General features: G+C 38.7%; 2 protein-coding genes across 3 annotated transcripts; both read right to left on the reverse strand.

Annotated features, from left to right (window-relative positions):
- Window positions 1–164: 164 nt before the first annotated feature.
- Window positions 165–8855, reverse strand: b4galt4 (UDP-Gal:betaGlcNAc beta 1,4- galactosyltransferase, polypeptide 4). Of its 2 annotated transcripts, none has more exons than XM_022190561.2 (7): window positions 8753–8855; window positions 6361–6890; window positions 5289–5521; window positions 4357–4544; window positions 4058–4180; window positions 3849–3953; window positions 165–3725 (listed from the first exon to the last, which is right to left on the reverse strand). In XM_022190561.2, exons 2-7 carry the CDS (start codon window positions 6620–6622, stop codon window positions 3590–3592), a joined length of 1047 nt encoding a protein of 348 aa, XP_022046253.1. In that variant the 5' UTR covers window positions 6623–6890; window positions 8753–8855; the 3' UTR covers window positions 165–3589. The 2 variants fall into 2 exon arrangements, with proteins under 2 accessions (XP_022046253.1, XP_022046254.1); XM_022190562.2 differs by lacking the exon at window positions 8753–8855 and adding an exon at window positions 8483–8746.
- Window positions 8856–11975: 3120 nt separating this feature from the next.
- casr (calcium-sensing receptor) lies at window positions 11976–17209 on the reverse strand. The gene is made up of 6 exons (XM_022190483.1): window positions 17025–17209; window positions 16626–16932; window positions 14820–15659; window positions 14493–14723; window positions 13213–13336; window positions 11976–13111 (listed from the first exon to the last, which is right to left on the reverse strand). The coding sequence occupies exons 1-6, from the start codon at window positions 17207–17209 to the stop codon at window positions 11976–11978; spliced, it is 2823 nt and encodes a 940-aa protein (XP_022046175.1).
- Between the last annotated feature and the right edge of the window lie 2806 nt (window positions 17210–20015).

Here is a 20015-nt window from a genome sequence, read left to right on the forward strand (position 1 = left end):
TTTTATTTTCCTCTATTACTGTAGTTGTGGCATAAAAGTACCCCTGGTCAATAGTTTGATCCATTTGTGTCTTTCTGCACTCTCGATTGCTACAAAACAATGTTATATTCTAATATCAAAACTGAAACATTCTGCCCTGAAACATAAAACCACAAGACAGTTCATAGGAAAAAATACTATTTATTATTCATGTGTTCTAAAGAGAAAGCAATCCCATTAGAAATGAAATGCATAATTACCTCCTCTACCATGACCAGTCTTCTCAAAACAACTCAAACGAAACAAGAAATCATCCAAAAATCAACAAACATTTGAAACAAAATCCACACGACATTCTCAAAGAGCCCATATGGTACTACTTTGAATTTGAAAGTCAGTCAAATTCTGAAATGCTACAATATTACCACATGATTTACTTGGTTGTGATCACTTTGCAAAATCTTTGCTGGGAAGTTGTAGTTTAACGTGTGCACGTAGTAATATTTTTAATTATATAAAAGTTTTAATCCCACAGTAGAAAACAAAACATACATTCAGGTGTGGAGATGCAACCACGAAATGAAGTGACCGTCAGCCCACAAACAACATGGGAACCTTGTATCCATACTGGCTACAGCTTACTGCAGAATTATGAAGTAGTTCAGCTCATCAAAAGTGCAACAATTCACATGCACAACTCTGCAAGTCTTGTTAAGGGACAATAAGAACATACGATAAGAAGTGTGGAGAAGTAAAGTGTAACATCTGTCAGTATAGTCAGTAATATTGCTCAGTCTTCAAAGATTTGCTAGTCAGATAAATAAAAACATGTATTTGTGACATAGCAACAGCTATGCCACATTTAAAGTAAAATAAACTCATTTAACTAATCTGATATGTCAGTCAGACACACGTTTACAAGCAGCATGCAATGATCAAAGCAACTATGCAGATTTTTCTCCATGAATTCCTTCACATATAATAATAATAATAATAATAATAATAATAATAACACGGAAAGTTATGTTGATTGGTCTAAATACAATTATCGTTTTAAACATGTAAAAGTAATAAATAATCCACCACCCATAACGTTCCACTTAAAAACGTACAAAAACATGCAGTATAAGAAAACATGTTTTGTCATTATGGCTCAAAAAAATACTTTCCAGGGGCCTCATTTATAAAGCTTGCGTATGCACAAAACAGGGCTAGAAAGTGGCGTATATTAGACTTGTAGAGCCGGATAATCATAAACCCTCATTGTTGTAGATGTTCATAAAGTGCGTCATTCGGCCTACGACTGTATTTGCAGAACTATGTTCATATATCAACAGGGGCGGATTGAACGTTATTTCATTCGGTCGTTTGACCGAAGGGCCGGTCCACATTTGGGGACTGTGCGGTGATCTTTATTAAATAATTTTGTTTCCTGATCACCCGGTGCCTGTATGGCCCATCGGGGAAAGCAGAAGACCCATTTGCAGGGGTGGTCTCCGACGTAGTGGCTCGGGTTCGATTCCTGCCCGCGACACTTTTATGTATGTCTTCCCCCTACTCTTCTCCCCATTTCCTGTCACTCTTCACTGCAACTATCACAGTAAAAAAGCAAAAAAAGTAAAGATTTTTGTTTATTTATCCATATGCGGCCAAATGGGATGAGCGTCCAACCATTAATCAGCCCTGTACAGACACGCAGACACACATGCTTCACACCACAGCCCCCGAGTGAAAATGAATTTGTCTATGTGAACCGAAAAAATGTACATTCAATCAGTTTACAAATTATTTGTACATCGGACATGATCATAACAAATTTAGTGGCAGAGTGGCCTGGGTCAACACATGATTCATTCATCCTGACGCACAGCAGTGAAAAGACTGCCGGCCGGCACTGCGTGAAATGCCGTGGATCAGCAGCTTATTTATATACAGATACATTCATGAGTTACTTTGCATTGACCATTCACGGTAAAATGTGGGTGTGTTGTGGGCGGAATGTGAGGTGGATCCACCTGTGCAATCTTCCAGCTGGTGTGTGATTTATCAAGAAATTGCATGCAGCTGTGCTTACGCAAAGTTTTATAAATCAGGGGCATACGCCCATTTCTGATTTTTGGCGTACGCAAACTTTAGTATGAATCCTACGCAATGTTTTATAAATGAGGCCCCAGGTCAGTAACATCCGCGTGTGGTCAAGGTTCTCATGTTCTATAAATAAAGACAGCCCACAGCTTATTTTTATAGCATATAACGCTAAAAATACTAAGAATAATTTGGGTTGATTCTCGAGCAGAAAGAAGTCTACACAGCCTACTTAGACCTATGACAGGAAATAACCTATTCTAGCTTTGCAATCGGCTGACTGTAGCTCATCGATCAGCTATATATATATATATATATATATATATATATTTTTTTTTTATTGCTTGAGTTTTCCTTCTTCGACACACAAGATTCATCCGTCGTCCTCTTTCGGACTCAACTAGACCACTATTCTGTACCAAATGAGATTTTTAAAACAATCACTTTAGGACACAGAGCAGTAACTTTATAGGCAAGTTTAAGACGAGGAAGACCTCCGATATCAAATATAATTAAGACTACTAGGACTTCATTAATATGCTCACACAGCACTCATTTGTATAATTTGCTTTGTCTCTGTCACCAACTTTTAAATGTTTCTAGTAGAAAACTGACAAACCAACAGCTGGATTTGATGTAAAAACAGCTACAGTGAAGCTTTTAGTGTATCATTGTTTAGTTGAGTATTTGTTTCCATCAGCTGTTCCCACTGTAACCAGTATAGGGTTGTGGAGGGCCTGTCCCAGCTGATATTGGCAAACTTTAGGATGTCAATGCATCCACATTATGAAGCACACAAAATACACATTTTCAATTTGTGTACATCATGCAGGCAAATAATAAGGCATATGTGTAAATAAATCAACAGCTAATAGTTGGATGTTTTGGCAACACAATTAAATAATAGGAATGGGAGTTAAAGGCCAACTTATTTGACCAAAGCCAGTCATTCCTCATGAGAAAAGCCTGCTTTAGTTTTTCAGCAGGCTGGTAACAATATAAAGAAATGAAGGCAGCATGATATGCCGGCGGAGAGTTTTCACTTCATGTCTGTCTGAGCACTTAGGCAATCATGTATTGAGTGATGGCTCTGAGAGCGGCATAGCTCAGTGGGTAAAGTGGCTGTCTCGCAACCGGAGGGTTGCGGTTCGAACCCCGGCTCATGTCGAGGTGTCCCTGAGCAAGACACCCAACCCCTAATTACAAAACCCAACCCCTAATTGCTCCCGGGGTGGCATACCGCAGCTGACCCTACGGCTCTGACTGACTGACCCCCCCCCGGGATGGGGGTATATGCGAAAATCAGAATTTCCCCTCGTGGGATTAATAAGAGATAAACAGTGTGTCGGCTAATGCCAAATGTAGCTGAATTTGAATATGTAAACTAATCAAAACAATGTGCATTCTGTGTAAGTAGTCCTGTACTCACATGTAGTAGCTTTTCTGCACTCAGTGGCCTGGACTTCATAAAATAGGTCAGATTTTGTTTTCTTTTTGGTCACAGCAAGGTTTCCTGTTTGAGATCTCAACTCTGTGGCTTACCAATGTCCACAGTAACATTGACATAAAGAGGTAGCCTCTCCACTGACAGAGTCTTATATGAGCAGCTGTTGAGTCCATCCTTTCTCCACACATGTGGTGTTCGTCCTAGCAACCTCATTCTGGAGAGCAAAGAAAAGGTTTACGAAGGTATTAGCCACACAAATAAGGATGGATACATTTAACTTACTTGTAACATACTGAAACGAGTACAACACTTTATCCCCATCTCTACGATGACTAACCTGTCTTTGTTTATTTCATTGCCACTGTCCCGCTTGTGAAACACCATGGTATAGCGGGCTACTTGAGCAGGTGGCCGCACAATCTTCATTTTCTGCAGTTCAACTCTGCGTGACACGACAGCATGCATCAGGGATTGAATGAAAGAAAACGTAATACATCTGCTTCAGCTTTAATGGAACAATAATAATCTCATTTGTCGCTGCCTTACCTGATGCGAAGGTCATCATCTTCTCCACCCCAACCCCAGTAAATGTTGGAGAATCCATTCACTTGGAAAAACTGTTCTTTGGTCATGGCAGTGACTCCTCCGAAGTAGCCTTTGTAACGCAGCCTGACAGTAAAATGTTACAGTTGTTTGCTTAAAGATGATATCAGATCTTTTAAGATAATAACAGGCCTGAGGGAAGCTTCCCTCTGTTATTACAGCATTGTTTATTCACAAGAGAAGAATAAAGTCTAACTCTTGACTCATCACTTACAGGAAATTACTCATAGCTATATACGTACTTGTATCCTGTCGCATTCCGACCAACCACCAAGTGTTTGGGCTGCTTGTCACACATGTATAAATTGTGATCATTTTCAGGAACCAGATCCACGTCATGGAAGATGAAACACTCCCAACTGTAGTCCTTCAGCGCCTCCAAATAGCCAACATTCAGCAACTTGGCACGGTTAAAAGTTGCATCACCAGCCTTTTGAAACATAAACGCTAAAATTACAACATGCCATAGTCTTTTTCTGAACTATTATAGTATTTCATATGATTAAAAAAGTAAAGAAACCACTTAATCTGGATAAATATGTGACTGTACACAAGTTTGGGCATAGTTCATTCACAGTACAAGTAAATAATTCACCTCCTAGCTGACAACAGAAATTTGCCTAGCTCTGTCTATTTTTAAAACATATTTGTATACTACACAAGCATGCAATTCAGAAATAGTGTTTGCATGTTCTATGGTTTGCTTTCTGATAATAATCATTTCTTCTTTGACAACTTTATATGGGGTCAGAGTATTTTGCGTGAAAATGTGTTGCCTCATTTGTTTCCATGGGTTCATGAGAAAATTTCTTAGTTTTTTGTACATCAGTCAACACAACGTGTTGCTTTCATTTGATGTCTTCAGTTGTTGCAAATTCTATGTATCTGATTGAATGACAACAATGCCGTTTTCGGCAGCGTTTGAATTTTTAACTACATAAAGTTTTATCAGCATTTAGGTAATGTGTAAAGTGACACAAAAAAGACCAAAGATTCCAACAAATAATTAGATGTATGCTAGAATCTGCTCAAGAAAGTTGTAAACAGGACAAATACAAAAGTAGAAAGACTTACTACTTACTAAAATGATAATTTACTGCAAATAATAAATGGAGTCTGGTCTAGGTGCGTGATCCCTAAACATAAATTGATTGTGTGTGACGTAGAGGAATACCTGCTGGATGACATAGATGGCGTAGTGTAGTTGCTGCCGCTGCAGAAAGGGATGCAAGTGGTGCAGGAGGTAGAGGAGGTGTCTCTCTCGGTTGCGATGCGGGATGAGGATCGCTACGCTCTGCCTCGCCGTACAGTCTGACGGCTCATACTCGCCTTCGTTCACGTCTTTGTTTTCACCCTCCACATCCTTCAGTTTCAGGGAGGACTCAAAGGACAGATTCAAAGCACCCTCTGGAGAGAAAGCATTTACAAATTAAACGAGAAATCTGTGCCTGTCATCCAAATTTGAAGTTCATAAAAGCCCGTTTTAATCAAACTGAAATCCTTGGCACAAAAGCTACGGTCAAGGTTAATAGCAGGTTCACTGGTCTTTCAATCTTGTCATTTTTAGAACCTTCCAACCATTTATAATTCTCTTCTCTAGAGTTGCCCCAATTTTATTGAACAAATTGCCCTTGCACCTTAGACAGGCCCCTTCCCTGTCCACTTTTAAGACCCATCTTAAAATAAACTTTTATTCCCTGGCTTTCCATTCATGAAACACTGATTTTATTTTGTTTTCAGTGCCTTTATTGTGTATTTCGGATTTTATTCGTTTTTTAGTGTCTTTTATTTTGTGATTCTATTTGTTTTAAGTGGTTTTATTATCTGTCTCTGATTTTATTTGTTTTTGTGCTTAGTGTATTTTTATATTTTATTAGCTTTTAGTGCTGATTTTGTTTGCCTTGCTCTGTGTACATGTATGTTCAGCACTGGTTGTTTAAAGTGCAACACAAATAAAGCTGGACTGGATTGGATATAATTTTTAGACACTAATCAGTCTGCTATAAACACCTATGTCAAAGGTTTGATCACAGATTAAGGAACATTATCCAGCTATTTTCTTTTGACATACAATGGAAAACTTACAGACAGAATCATAAAACCGACTGCCTTTCCTATTTAAAAAGTGCGCAACACATGTAGAAAAATGAATTAACTTCACAGAAGAGAAAAAATTTTCTTTAAATTTGCCAGAATGTTAAAACTAAATATGTACGCAGCAAGCATATCATCTTCAGCATACTTACGGAGCAATGGTGACTTCTCAGGGCATTCCGTTTTTAGTGGTTGAGTATTTACGCGGTCAGGTGCTGCTGTCCAGGAGTTGAGTTTGTCCCTCAAAGTCACTTCTTTGACCAGAGCTTGTGTTGTGGCCGATGAAACCAGAACAGATTTCACAGTTTCACCTGAAAAGGTAGCTATCCATGCCAGCACTGACAGCGAGAGGATAAGCAGTACAAAATATTTCCCCCTGCGCAAAATCTTGCACACAGGTGAAAAGAAGCCCATGGCTGTTGGTGACGTTGCCGATTTGAAAACAGTTCAATGCTGTTAATTAGTTACTTAATTATAGTTTAAGATATTTCCTCTGTGCAGAACATTTCAGCAAAAATACCGACTGCCACAGATTCCCTGATCAGTCATCCCATGGCGATAAAACATACTGATGGACTGCACAGCTTGCAAAGCAGATGCTCGCCGTGAAGTAAGGAGTACTTATTGGTGAAAATCCATTGCTGAATCCTCGAAGCCCATTTTCAAGAGGTCAGGCCAAAGACTGTAAATAGATTTAGAAAAATAACATTACTTCTAAAGAAATGGTGTATTTTCATCGTAATCTGATACAAATTTTCTCATGCAAAATCTCTACCCTGAAGGAGCAGTTCTTGGAGTTACATCCATTACTTTTTACATTAGAAGAAAAAACACCTAATTATATGTCATCTTAGAAAGCTCCCAGTTAAGTACAGTCGAGGTCAAAAGTTTACATACACTTGTAAAGAACATAATGTCATGGCTCTCTTGAGTTTCCAGTTATTTAGTATTTGGTCACTTTTTCTGTTAACCCATAATAAAATCATAAAAGAACCAAACTTCATGAATGTTTTTTGTGACAAAGAAGTATCTGTTCCAATCACTCGATCAGAGAAAAACCAGAGTTGTAGAAATAACTGGAAAGTCAAGAGAGCCATGACATTATGTTCTTTACAAGTGTATGTAAACTTTTGACCTCGATTGTATCTTTAACTTTCTCATATGTCTTTTCCTTACTTTTGTGTTCAGAGCCATTTATCCTTGTACACGTTACTGAAAAGGCTTCCTGAATGGCATCTACATTCAGTAACTGTAAACCAATCCTCACCTTTCTCTTCCTTCTACACCATGAAACTGAATCTACACATGTGATTACTGATATCTTTTTGAGTACTGTTGCGGACCAAGTCGGTGCTATTACGAGTTTTCTCTCAAGTATTGTTGTTTGAAAAAGAATCTGCCTGGTGACTGCTTTGGACAAACATAACGTAAAACTATCAGACATTGACTAGCTGGTAAAACTGAAGAATTAATCAAAATATTATTGCAATTGCAAAATCCAAATTGCAGGAGATAATATTTTTGATAGAAGTGATATGTGTCACAAAATGCTATTGTAAATGAAGCCTTGTGGTGGTAAAGAGACGCCCAGGAACAACAAACTATATCCTCCACACTCAACTAAAACATAATTGTTTGGAACAGACTGCAACAAAAGTCACATCATCATTTTTTTCTTCCATTAGAAAAGAAATGAAGAAGCATTAATTTGGTCTCTGTAGTTAACATCTGAATAACAAAGCAACACAATGGAATTCATAAGGTACCTGAATAAAACACAGATTTTACATTCACTCAATACACACAAGTTTGCATACGTATGAGTTTGCATACGCACGAGTTGACCAGTATCCGTTCATAAACCAGCAAACTATGGCCTATCCAAAAACATTACTTCCTTACACACAACACTCACTGCCTTACCAATGACATATTACATTTGGAGATACTGAGTCTAACTTTAGCTCTCTTTGCATTTTGTAACAGCAACAAAACTATTGTTGCTACATCTACATCTAGCTAGCAGACATCACAGTCGAATTTTCGATGTTTTCGCTAGCACAAAACGCATTTAAACCACGTTAAACCTTCAAACTGTGTTTTCTCGCAGCTTCTGCATCTCTTGTGCTCACGTTTGTGTTGTGGACAGAAACAAGCTAGCGTAGTTAGCTTACCACAGCAAGTGCCATAATGTATTTACTGTTACTAATATGAACTGACACTAACGAAGACACGACCTTTACATCGATGTCAGCTCCTTCTACTGCTGCTTACCGTTTAGGGATTAGAAAAAGTTCATTTTTGTCCCGGTAGCGGTCCGTAGCTTTGCTCAGATGGACTCTGGTGGACGCTAGTTAGCTGACGAATGCGGATGTAACGGTGAGGAGTTAATATTTAAGTGCGATAAAAGTTGAATATTCGCATTACAGCAGTCACGCATCGCAGACGTAAAACACAATAAAGTGTTAGTTCAGGAAAACACCCACCAACACCATCCTTTGCTGACACAGAGCTAATGTTACTGGTTTGGGTGCCGCATCTTACCTTATCAAGCTAACACCACCGTTACTCCTGATATAGCAGTAGCAAAAACAGTGAGTCAAGCTAACACAAATACACACACTATATCCGGATAGACTTCAAAATAAAAGCTCTCACTAGGAACGCAGTTCGTTTTCATTTGAAACTATTTATCCATACCAACTTACATGGTGAAGTTTACACATTATTAGTCCATAAGATAAACGTTCAAAAGACTTTTACAATGTGATGAAAACATTGTCGAAACGTTTGTCGAAAAAACATATGAGTACCTTTTTTTTATTTTTCTCCATCCGTCGTGAGATTCACACTATCTTTCCTGAATTGCTTGGATTGTAAAGGTAGAATTTACAAACATAATTTTTTTTCTTAAACAATTGACTTGAAACTTCTATTTCCCATTTATCCCGTTTCCTACAGTTCTAAGGTCAAACGGCCCCGTAAAACTTGACGTATAATGCATGTTTGTGATTACTTTCAAAGTAAAAGTCGCCAATGTTAGCTGCATTTTGGTAACACCCACCTGATACATCCACCATGGGGGGTTATAGCCAAAGGAAAGCCTCCTCCTCTTATATTTTTTTAGCCGGAACAAGGGCTGTGCCAGATGTTCCCAGCATGTAGTGCTTCCTGGTCATTTTGTCCAATATCATTCTACCCTGTAGTTTAAACATACAACATGCTGGTCTTGCTGCTGGGCTGTATTTATGCCTCTGAGGATAAAGGCTCTTTTTTCTTGTTAACAGCGGAGATGGTTGTCCAGCTGCTCTTGCAGACCGGTCCAGGTCAGTCATGATACCGAATATGTGAGCAGCCCCACTGGTATGGATATAAATGACTAAAACATGGTATTGTCTTGCATTTCAAATCACTCTTCATTGAGTTGCTCAGTAGTATAGTATAGAATGTGTCGTCTTAAGTAACTATTGTAACAAACTCAGCTATTTATTTACTCAAGATCAGTTTGGTTTGTTTTACTGTAAGCTTGTTATTTGAGGGCCAAGATTCCCTTTCCCTTCACCTGCATGTAGTGGATATTGCCTCACAGATTTATCCTAAGGAATAGTTCCTTAGGTGCATTCCTAGGTGGTGTTGTTGAGCTATAAATATCCAAGCCTTGGTCTTCATCATACAGTATGTGAACTCTTCATTATCAGATTTTCTGCAGTAATTGGTCATAAAATGTCATCCAAACTTCATCTAAGTCACAAATATACACAAAACAAATGTACTGGAGCTAATAACACACAAACAATCATAACACAATGATGCCGTCACAGTACTGGTGGAAAAACGAAGTGAACCCTTTGATTTAATAGCGGAGTAACCTCAAACAAGCACTTCTGGCAACTGCAGATCAGACCTGCAGAACAGTCAGAAAGACTGTTCATCTTTACAGAATTCTTTTGGCTCCCCCATAATAAGATGTCTTGTGTGAATGGCTCTGTTGGCATCTTCAGCAGCATTTCTGATAGTTTAAGGCCTGGGCTCTGACTGAGCTGCTCCAAGAGCCAGTTTTTCTTATTTTGATATTTTTCTGTACCAGTTTTTCTTCAGTGTTCTGGGCAATTGTCCTGCTGCATCACACAACTACAACTCAACTGAAGTTTATATGGTATGCAGTTATCTGGACATTACTCTGTAAGATGTCTTTATAATCTTAGTATTTAATCATGGTGAGAAAAGTAGCCCGAAATCATGGTGCCCCCTCCAACATGCTGCACCTTATGGACATTGTTAATATGCAGTAGTATTTATGGCATACGTAGTATTCCTAAACAGTTCAGCCTTCATGTGCTCTTCAGCAAACATCAGGCAAACACAAATCAATGACGAAAGATGTATTCAGATCCCTTATTCAAGAAAAATCAATACAGCAATGTACAAGTGCCATACAAAGCTAAGCTACAAAGTAAGTGCATGTAACTCGAAATTGTATTTAAGTACGGTATTTGAGTAATTATGGAGTATAATAATTTCCTGTATGCATAATTTACATGCAATTGACCCATGAACACAGATGTTCATCAATTCCAGTGATTCCTTGAATCCTTTAGCTGGTACTCTGAGATGTGTTCAAAATTTGTGTTCAGCAAAATACACTAATATATATACTTACATATATAGATTGGCAGTTTCATGCAACTATAATAATAATGTACTCTGTTGTTCAATTATTGTGTTACTGTAAAGAAAAGACTTCTCTGTACTCAGGAAAGTTAGTTTATTCATAGCTGACAATCAGTTTGCAGCTCCTGCTTCCCTTCTGCACCTCCTACTGTAAAGACATGACTGTGAAATGAAGAGCTATTGCAAGAATGACATTAACATGTGAGACAGGCTGGCACTGTTTGCAGTTGTCAAAGACTTGTGATAAGCAAGCTGCAAGCTGAGAGGTTTTTCTGAGAGATCTACACCAAAATACTCCATGCACCTCCTTCATTGTGTTCATTGGCTCTCCAACTATTCTGATTTCTTTCTAAGAAAACGTGGGTAATTTTTCTTGGCATTTCATCATAGGCAATACAGTGTTGTGATGTTTCAAGTAATTCCATGTTTCAAGTTACACAATTGTGCTATTTTATGGTTCTATTACAGCTCACAACACTCAGAATTTTCAACATAATGTAACAAACAATGAGATTTTGTCTGAAGGTGATTAGAGAAATACAGAATATCCTAACATGAAAAAAAATCTTCAATGTAATATTGAAAAAGAATATCTGTCTAAGATGGGAGCACTATGCCAAAACAATAGATAACAGCTCTACCTGAAGCAGCAGAGATCAGAGAGGGTTACTCTGACATATTACAGTCTTTCACAGCCCTTTCTCTTGTTTTACAATGCCAGAATCCAAAAGTGCCACGTGTTGATTAAGTACGTTTACTGAGGCGTTTTTTCCAATGTGTAGATGATTGAAAAACCCTCCCAAGACCAAACATCTGACTTGTTATATGTAATGTTTTTAATTGTACAAAATATTTTGTTTTGAGCAGACTTAGTGTACATTAGGTTTATGCTGAAAATAGTCAAATTTATAGGATTTGTGAACAGTGTACAATGTGTTTTCTGCAAGTGACACATTATATTTCTGCCAAAATCTGAAGAAGACAATGGAAAGACGATAAAATCTACATGTAAATGAATCTTACAATAAAGTCCAAAATACAGTCCTAATAATGGAGATTGATGAAACTGGAGTTTAAAATATCCACTTACATGCTATTACATCAAAGAACTCCTCCTCGATTCATCAAAGCTCAAGGACAGAGTAACTGTTCCACTGCCAAAGCTCACCCTCGGCCTGTGCTTCCCTGAAGTTCGGTCACAGTCGTTTCCGTTGGTCTTGAGGCTGATGGATGAGGACGGGCTCGAGGCTGACGACCCACCAATGCTACTGGACTTCTTTCTTGAAGCCGTGTTGTGTTTTAATGTAGCTTTAGCTGCCACTTTGAAAGCGTGGGCTGCGGTGCTGCACCGGACTTCTTCGATGGTGTTCCTGGAAGGTTTGAAGAGGATGATGTAGACCTTGTTGAAAAAGATACAGGCCAGCATCCCAAAGCTGGATGCCAGTATAGCAATGACCTCAACAGCAGAAACAAACTTGCCATAAGTGCTAAAGTATGCAGGGATAAAAGAGATCCAAACAATAAAGAATATGAGCATGCTAAAAGTAATGAACTTGGCCTCTGTAAAGTTTTCTGGAAGTTTCCGAGATTTAAACGCAAAGAAGAAACATATAGCTGCCAGAAGGCATGTATAGCCAATTAGAAACCCAAGAGCCATCACAGAACCTTCATTGCATGTGATAAAGATGATCTCATCGATGTCATGATTCTTGTAGCTAGAAGGAGGAGCGTTGTAAAGCCACACCACACAAATCATGACTTGGACGAACGTGCACAGAAATACCAGAAGAAACTGCAGGTTTAATCCCCACCATTTACGATGGAGACTAGTCGGGATCTTGGCCTCAAACACCAAAAGCACCCTGTTAGTTTTCACCAGGATGCAGGAGATACAGAGAACAAAACTGATCCCAAAGGCAGGTTGACGTAAACGGCAGGTCCAGTCCTGTGGTTCTCCGATAAAGATAAGAGAACTGGAAAAGCAACAGATAAGTGAGAACAGGAGAACGTAGGACAGTTCCCGGTTTGTAGCCTTCACTATTGGGGTGTTTCGAAACCTCACAAAGACTCCCATCACAAAGGCTGTCAAGACAATGCCCAGCACTGCACATATGGCCAAAGCTATGCCGAATGGTTCTGTCCAGGAGAGAAATTCGATTTCCTTCACGAAACAGAACGTGTGGTTCCCATTTGACCAGGAGTTATTTGGGCACTTGGTGCAAACGCTGGCATCTGTAAAAATAATGAAAACAAAAACATGATCTGTATAAAAATTGCAACATTAACAAAGTGTAGCATTAGCAGAGACTCTTAATGTATGTCATCTTTTGCACCTTTATGATTGCTGTACTCTCCATCTGAGCACTCAGTGCATTCAAAGCAGCATGTGGGCATACTGTCGATGATCCCCTTTCTCGTGCCAGGTTCACAATCCTCACTGCAATTAGAGAATGGAACCTGTAGGACATAAAACATTCAGGAAAGTCAAATGAGGAGGGCAGGAAAGACAGGATAATGGATGCAAATGTGCACTACAATTTAACAAGTGTGCAGTTTTAAATACGATAAAATAACTAGGGCTTAATTTTAATTTTTAATCTAAGCATTGGGCCAAATGTGAAAAGGATCACTCATCCTGATGAACCCACTGAGAGACATTGTCCTGCTCTGCAGCTTCGCTCAGTTCTGAAAAGTGTTTTAGCATCTTCTCCTTATTTTGATCCTTAAAATTGCTATTTGGTTTATTCTCCCTGCTCTTGATAACCTTAGATCCAGAGCTTATAAGCTAATTTTATGGTAACTTCTGAAGACTAAAGTTGTTAAAAAGCCAGGTATTTTCCTCAGGTGGTGGACATCAAAAAAGAATAAACACAGCATTAATGTTACAAAGTGTCAGCTGGATGTGCTTATAAGCAACTCTTGGCTAATGTTTTCCTGAGAACAGTATTAAAAAGTCCAAAACTTCTATTGTTGAATTTATAGCTGCTGCACCAAAGTTCCCAAAACACATTGCAGCAAAGCCTATCTTAACCTCAAAGGAGGCACAATCAACATTTATTTAATAACACTGTGTCTGATGGCACTATGAAAACAGTGGGAGAATGTGAAAGGAACACCACTTTACACTTTTGGTTCTCTCTCTGTGTTTTTGTAGCGTTTTTGTCGGAAAAACAGATGTATTCAGTTTAAACTTCACAAACACCACCAGCTCCGCACCAAAGTGGAGCACTTACCAGCTAAAGAGACAAATGTTTCCCTAGGCCTTGGCAGAGAACACAAACAGTGCTAAAACAGAGCAAATATGTGGACACAAACATATTCAAATTCTACAACAAGATGTGTAAAGAAGTATAAAGTAAGAAAATGTAAGAAAACCTTCCGTAAGCAACTCAAAAGTGGATTTTTCAATGTTGTTCACTTGGTTCTCCAATTAAATGTTCTGCACCACTTGTAATGCTCTTTACAGCAGATTTAAATGTTTCCCTTTCCAGCTGTAATTTCCTCATAACATTTCCAAGGCAACTGGGCATAGAGAATGAAATATACATTTAATGATGAGAAACACCAGAGTGCATTAATTCAGGTAACAACCTTTAAAAAAAACTGGACTGACCTCTGAACTGTATCCGTTCCAAAGAATCTTGGTCTTGTCAATGAACAGTTTGGCTCCTCTCTTGACATGCATATTGTAATATCCAACCTCCTCAAACACCACAGAACCATCTTCAGTCGACCTGTGCCAGTTTACGATGGTGTAGTTTGCTGCCAGGTCTGCATTCTCATCAAAGTGTATCTTTTCCCCCATACTGTTGGTGTAGTTCAAATGTCTGAGCTGCTTCAGGACCTACGATGCAGAACCACATATTTGGATGATTCACGTATCAGTATATTAGGCATTTAACTGATTCAATTGAGTGTGTGTAAATGCTAGATATTGTACCTGCCATGCTTCCATTTTCTTTATATCTGCACATGAATTGTTAGCAAAAAGTCCATGTCCGGGTGTGCAGGTGAGGATGTCCTGCAGGGCTTGTGCAATGGAATAAACTGCAACATAAACATTATAGGAGATGCGAAGGTGTGTGTAGTCCAGGTATGGGGTCTCAACACTTGTGATGTCTTCCTCACCAGTACACAAAGGCCTGAAACTAGTGCTGCCATTTTCACTTTCCTGGAGTCTTGGGCTGTCCTCCAGATAACAGTTGAAGGTTTCTTCCCAAAACTCTCTGACAAATTCATTATGACTGTCTTTCTTTGGTTGGACGTTTTGTAAGAACTCCTTAAAGCCGGGTATACTCCCTGACTTTAGAGCAAAGCCAATAGTTCCCGCCACAACATCAAGATATTCTGGTTTAGCAATAAGGGAGGAGCTGGCCCACGCTTCACTAGCTAACCAAATCCGATCTGTGATGTTTCTCCTGATCATCTCTTTGATCAGAGGCTCAATGTCTGGGCCACTGGCAAACACAACAATGACTTTGGCTGTGGAGTTCTCAATCCGGTCAGCCAGAGCTTTAATTTCATGATCCTCAAAGTACTGAGAAATAAGCTCATTCAGGTGGATGCAAATGTCTCGCTCCTCCATCTCCTTCTCAAACTTTTCAATCCCTGGACGTCCGTAGTCGTCGTCAGAGGCAACAGCGATGACCCAGTTCCATTGAAAGTGCTCTATGATGTCTGCCATGGCTGTGGCTTGGTACTCATCTGTAGGAATGGTTCTCATGAAGGACTTGTACTGATTCTTGTTGCTCAGTAGACGACTGGAAGAGGCATAACTGATCTGAAACAGGGGAGATTTCAGGCAATCTATCATGTTTTCATTCTGTCCTGCTTGCTGTTGTTTAGGGTAACTCATGTCAAATCATCAGGGGCCTTTTTAATCATAAACTATGCATACTAATATTACATGTAAAAGTTTTGCTTAATATATCAAATACTTTCTAAGATAAATTCTTCTTAACAACCGCCCAGAAACCCACTTTTAAGCATCATTTCTGACATTGAAATTTGACGCTACATTTGAACAACAGCATCACAGGAACTATAAATGATAAAAGCCTGAAATTATTTCTCATCATGTTATTGATTCAGAATCTGAAGTGTTCGGCAAGTAGATCAAATAGCCTCTAATTATGGGACAGTTTAAATAGGGGGAAAAAAAGCAAAGCAGTCACAAAAACATTACTTGGAAAGTATTTCATATACCAAGCAAAAAATTTCACAAATATCTTTCTATGTGTCCATAGTTCATAATAATGAAATTTCTTGAGACTATCAAGCAGAAATTGTTCTGAAAATTTGATGATTTAAAATGCTATGACTCTTAACTATCTTTAATTATTATCAAGGTTTTGTTAGTTTTCAAACATCATTCAGGTTTTAGCCACTTTTCCTACAGAGAGGAATTTTTGTTGCAACCTAAAAAGATTTTACTTAGCTCAAAAAAAGAAATTTGCCAACACCAAAATTATAAAAAATTTGGAAACAAACAAAAAGCAGTTGTTGTGGTTTCATCTGCTTAAACATAAAAGACATTTTTGTTCATCACATGGTCAGAAATAACAAGAAAATGCACAAATTCAAGTCAACTTGAATCTACTATCTGCTGTAATCGCCCCTAAAGGCCCATTCTGAGTCAGGAATAATCCTTGTTAGAGGGTCACAATGCAACATTTGTTCTGATTTAAGGCCACAATGAGGAGGAGTAATGATGTGCTGCTGACAAAGCCACTGTCCAGTTACTCACCTGAGGAATATAAAACAGACCCAGCAGGTTTGCGACGGCTGTAGAGACTGCAGACCCAGCAGCTCCGACTACTGCAATGGTTGATGGGATGTGATCCGTGCAGTTACAAAACTCGTCTAAATTCAGCGAGTCGATCTTATTTTGGGCCACAAAACTTAGAGTAGCCTCCAAAGCTTTTGAAACTGTGTTGCACGTGTCGAAGATCCTGTAGCCGAGAGTGATGTTGGGCAGGAGTGTGCTGCTGTTGTTTATCTCATCAATAGCAAAAATCATGGCTTGGAGCCAACGGAAACCACGGAAATTGAACCTGAGGAAGCAAGCAAGGCACATGTTTAGACAAACTCGACATAATAAGTTTAAAAAAGAAAAACAGTGTCATAAATCAGCTGTAGGTTTTACCTGACACACTGTGTGGATTCTGGCCGAGCTGCAAGGTCTTGATCTTTGGATGCGACACCAAAGTGTATGGGGAAAAGACCTCCAAGCAAAATGTCACCGGTCATCTGCGCTCTCTGATGGGGCCCGTAAGTGGAGATCACATAACTGGACCCCAGCAGTACCACATAATACAGAAGCAGCCTCATCTTTCTTGCGTGTATAATGGTTAGGATGGTTTTCTCTGACTTCCCAGGGTGAGGAAATTTTCAATCTTATCTTCTCCCATCAATCTGTCTACTGCACTGGTTTGTGTTTTTCATGTTTGCACTGATGAGAATTTCTGCCTGTTAGAAAACATTGGAAAAAACACGTCACGCTCGTAAGTAGACAAATTGGCTATAATTACAACTGACTAGAAGTAATCGACACCAGTGCTGAGGCTGTGTGCGATACCATCAAATAAACTCTAATCCATGAGCTCACTGTTCCCTTTTAAACAAAGAGAAAATGGTGTTAGAGGCCAACTTGACCTGAGGCTGTTATTAACCGCTCTATTCGGAGTGCACAGTAACATATGTTTTTTAAGACTTTGGATTTTTTTCATGAGTTGACTTCTTTAGTTTCTTTTCACACCTCACTAACAGGGTCATCGGGCTGCTTCAAATATCCTTCTGCACCGAAATAGACGCAGGATTTACATGAGCTGAGAGTGAAGTCACACTCTAATGACCCTCCTTCCTGCAAACGCTCTCCGTCTCACGCTGTGGCCAGTGAACCAAGTCTCCATGGAGAAAAGCCATAGCTGCCCTGCTGCATCTGGCTAATACAGCTGGAAAAATGCTGGGGCAGAGCTGTGATAATGAAGTAACCAACACCCCTTACAGCCACTGTTGGCCACATTACAGAGAAACAGACGGACTTTTGGGTACATTAACAAAAAAGAGTGTTAAACTTTTCAAATGATTTTTTTTTTCATTGTCTACATTCATTTTTTTCCCTTATCTTGTCTGTAAATGTGAAATAAAAACTCTGAAAATGCTGTTAAATGGCACAGATTAAAAACACACTAATGCTTTCAAATGATGTAAAATCCACAGTAAATGGCTTCTTTTAAATTACTGAGAGCTTTCATGACAATCAAAAGAATTGTGGCTGTGTTAAACAAGATAATTACATGCTTCAAAATTCCAATTAAAGCAGTGAAAACATCAAATGTGGAATATAACACAGAATAAAACTTACCCCCTCAGTTCCGGAGTATTTCGTAAATTTGCCAGAAACACTCAATTTGAAAATATACACAGATTTTGAGGACTTTTTCCAAAATATCCTGGGTGCTGAATGAATTCACAGACAATACTGCCAGCCTCTGAACCCCTTTCTGCTGATGAATCATTAACAGAGAGAGGGATTGTCCATTTCCTTCGGCTAATGAAGTCTACTCACAGCTCACTCCTTCTGAACTAAAGCAATCACAACCCAAAAGTGGCAGAGAAAGAGTTGGGAAGCTTATATTTATCAGTAATTCTATACTATTACTACAACATTACAGGTCTACAATACTGTAAACTACTTTCAGTGAATAGCCAAAACATGAGATAAAAGATTTGTGAAGGTTAAAACTGTCCTTCCTTCATTTGTGTTTTAAGTTATATATGTGAGTCTACATTTTTTCAGTTACCAATACTAATATTTCTTCTCCAACCTCACCACACTTCAATCAGTGGTTTCATCAAAAGGAATAAAAACACATTTCAAGCACGTCTGAAATTGAGTTCCAACATACCACTGTGCAACGTAACTTTAATCAGTTTTCTCAGCACCACTGGAACACACAAATGTGAAAAAATCCAGTTATTCCTGTGTGGGATTGCATTTTCTCAACATCCGCTGATCGGTTTTCCATTGCTCATTGTTTTTTAACTGCAGGATGATACCAGGAACCCCTGGAAGCAGTGGATTGCACCATAATGTTGCTCAGACTATTAGTTGACTCCTCATGCTCTGATGAGCAAGTCTTCAATTTGTTGCTGAGCAGTGAAAAGTATTTCAGTTTACAACATGTTGACTTATCGGTGTCCCAGCCCAACCCTGTGTCCACGAGACATCAGGCAGAGAGAAGATCCTACGAGGTTAAAGAACACAAGTCTGCTCTGCTTTATACTTTCTTATTTGTCTAAATCAACTTCATAATAGCTGGAACAAGGTTGTCCAACTCTGCGTGCAGACCGTAATGTGCTGTTTAATCAGCAGAAGAATCAGAAATCCTAGCATGCTTTGTATTAGCGTTAGCACTGCCCTCGTGTGGAAGATCAGAATAGTCATTTTACTGCAAATTAGTGCAAGATTACGGTATTAGTGAGAGAAATAATGAAAATTTGGTGAATATGTTTTTATTTTTACAGCTAATGTTAAATGATAAAAATAAATAACAAATAAATAGTTTTTTTTATAGTAAACCTACACAAAACTGTCTATATGTACCATCCAGTGGGAACAATCTTTAATACAGGTATCCAGAAGTTTCAGAGTATTCAATTTACTCTGAATGGCAGTAAATTCTCCTGTTCTGTTTGGCCTAATTTCATAAGAAACAAATATGATGCATCCGTATAATTTTGGTAGTTCTTTATTTGAAACTGAAGACCCGACATTAGGCGCAATTTGACATGCCAGTAGTGTTCTCAAAGAAATCATTCTGATCCTGTTTTTTTTTTTTTTCAGAAATGGCACATAAGTCTGAAATGTAACATAATGTGTAAAAAATGTTGGGCTGTGAAGAGTTCACAGTGAATGGGTTTATCCTCACACATAGAGTGTGGAGTGGACAGATCAAAACACAGTCACACGTTGCAGTGTCCAGCTGAAAAGGTAAGGATGCTTTTCTTAAATTCATGAGTATAAATTCTACTTGATGTGAAGTGAGTTGGTTAGATAGTAAGTTTCATTAGCTCTTCTTAAAGTCTTAAAGATCTTAAAGTTTGTTCTTTTGTTCTGCATCATCTGAAAACA

Source organism: Acanthochromis polyacanthus, chromosome 17, assembly GCF_021347895.1.
Source record: "Acanthochromis polyacanthus isolate Apoly-LR-REF ecotype Palm Island chromosome 17, KAUST_Apoly_ChrSc, whole genome shotgun sequence".
Lineage (NCBI taxonomy): Eukaryota > Metazoa > Chordata > Actinopteri > Pomacentridae > Acanthochromis > Acanthochromis polyacanthus.

Excerpts from the sequence above, each read along its gene's own strand:
- b4galt4 (XM_022190561.2), bottom strand. The coding sequence starts at position 6,622 with ATGGGCTTCTTTTCACCTGTGTGCAAGATTTTGCGCAGGGGGAAATAT. Across the intron at positions 4,181-4,356 it reads CGGAATGCGACAGGATACAA|GCTGCGTTACAAAGGCTACT; the intron begins GTACGTATATAG and ends TTTTACTGTCAG. Across the intron at positions 3,954-4,057 it reads GATGATGACCTTCGCATCAG|AGTTGAACTGCAGAAAATGA; the intron begins GTAAGGCAGCGA and ends CGTGTCACGCAG.
- casr (XM_022190483.1), bottom strand. The coding sequence starts at position 17,209 with ATGAGGCTGCTTCTGTATTATGTGGTACTGCTGGGGTCCAGTTATGTG. Across the intron at positions 15,660-16,625 it reads GTCTGTTTTATATTCCTCAG|ATCAGTTATGCCTCTTCCAG; the intron begins GTGAGTAACTGG and ends CCCCTGTTTCAG. Across the intron at positions 13,337-14,492 it reads GGAACGGATACAGTTCAGAG|GTTCCATTCTCTAATTGCAG; the intron begins GTCAGTCCAGTT and ends TATGTCCTACAG.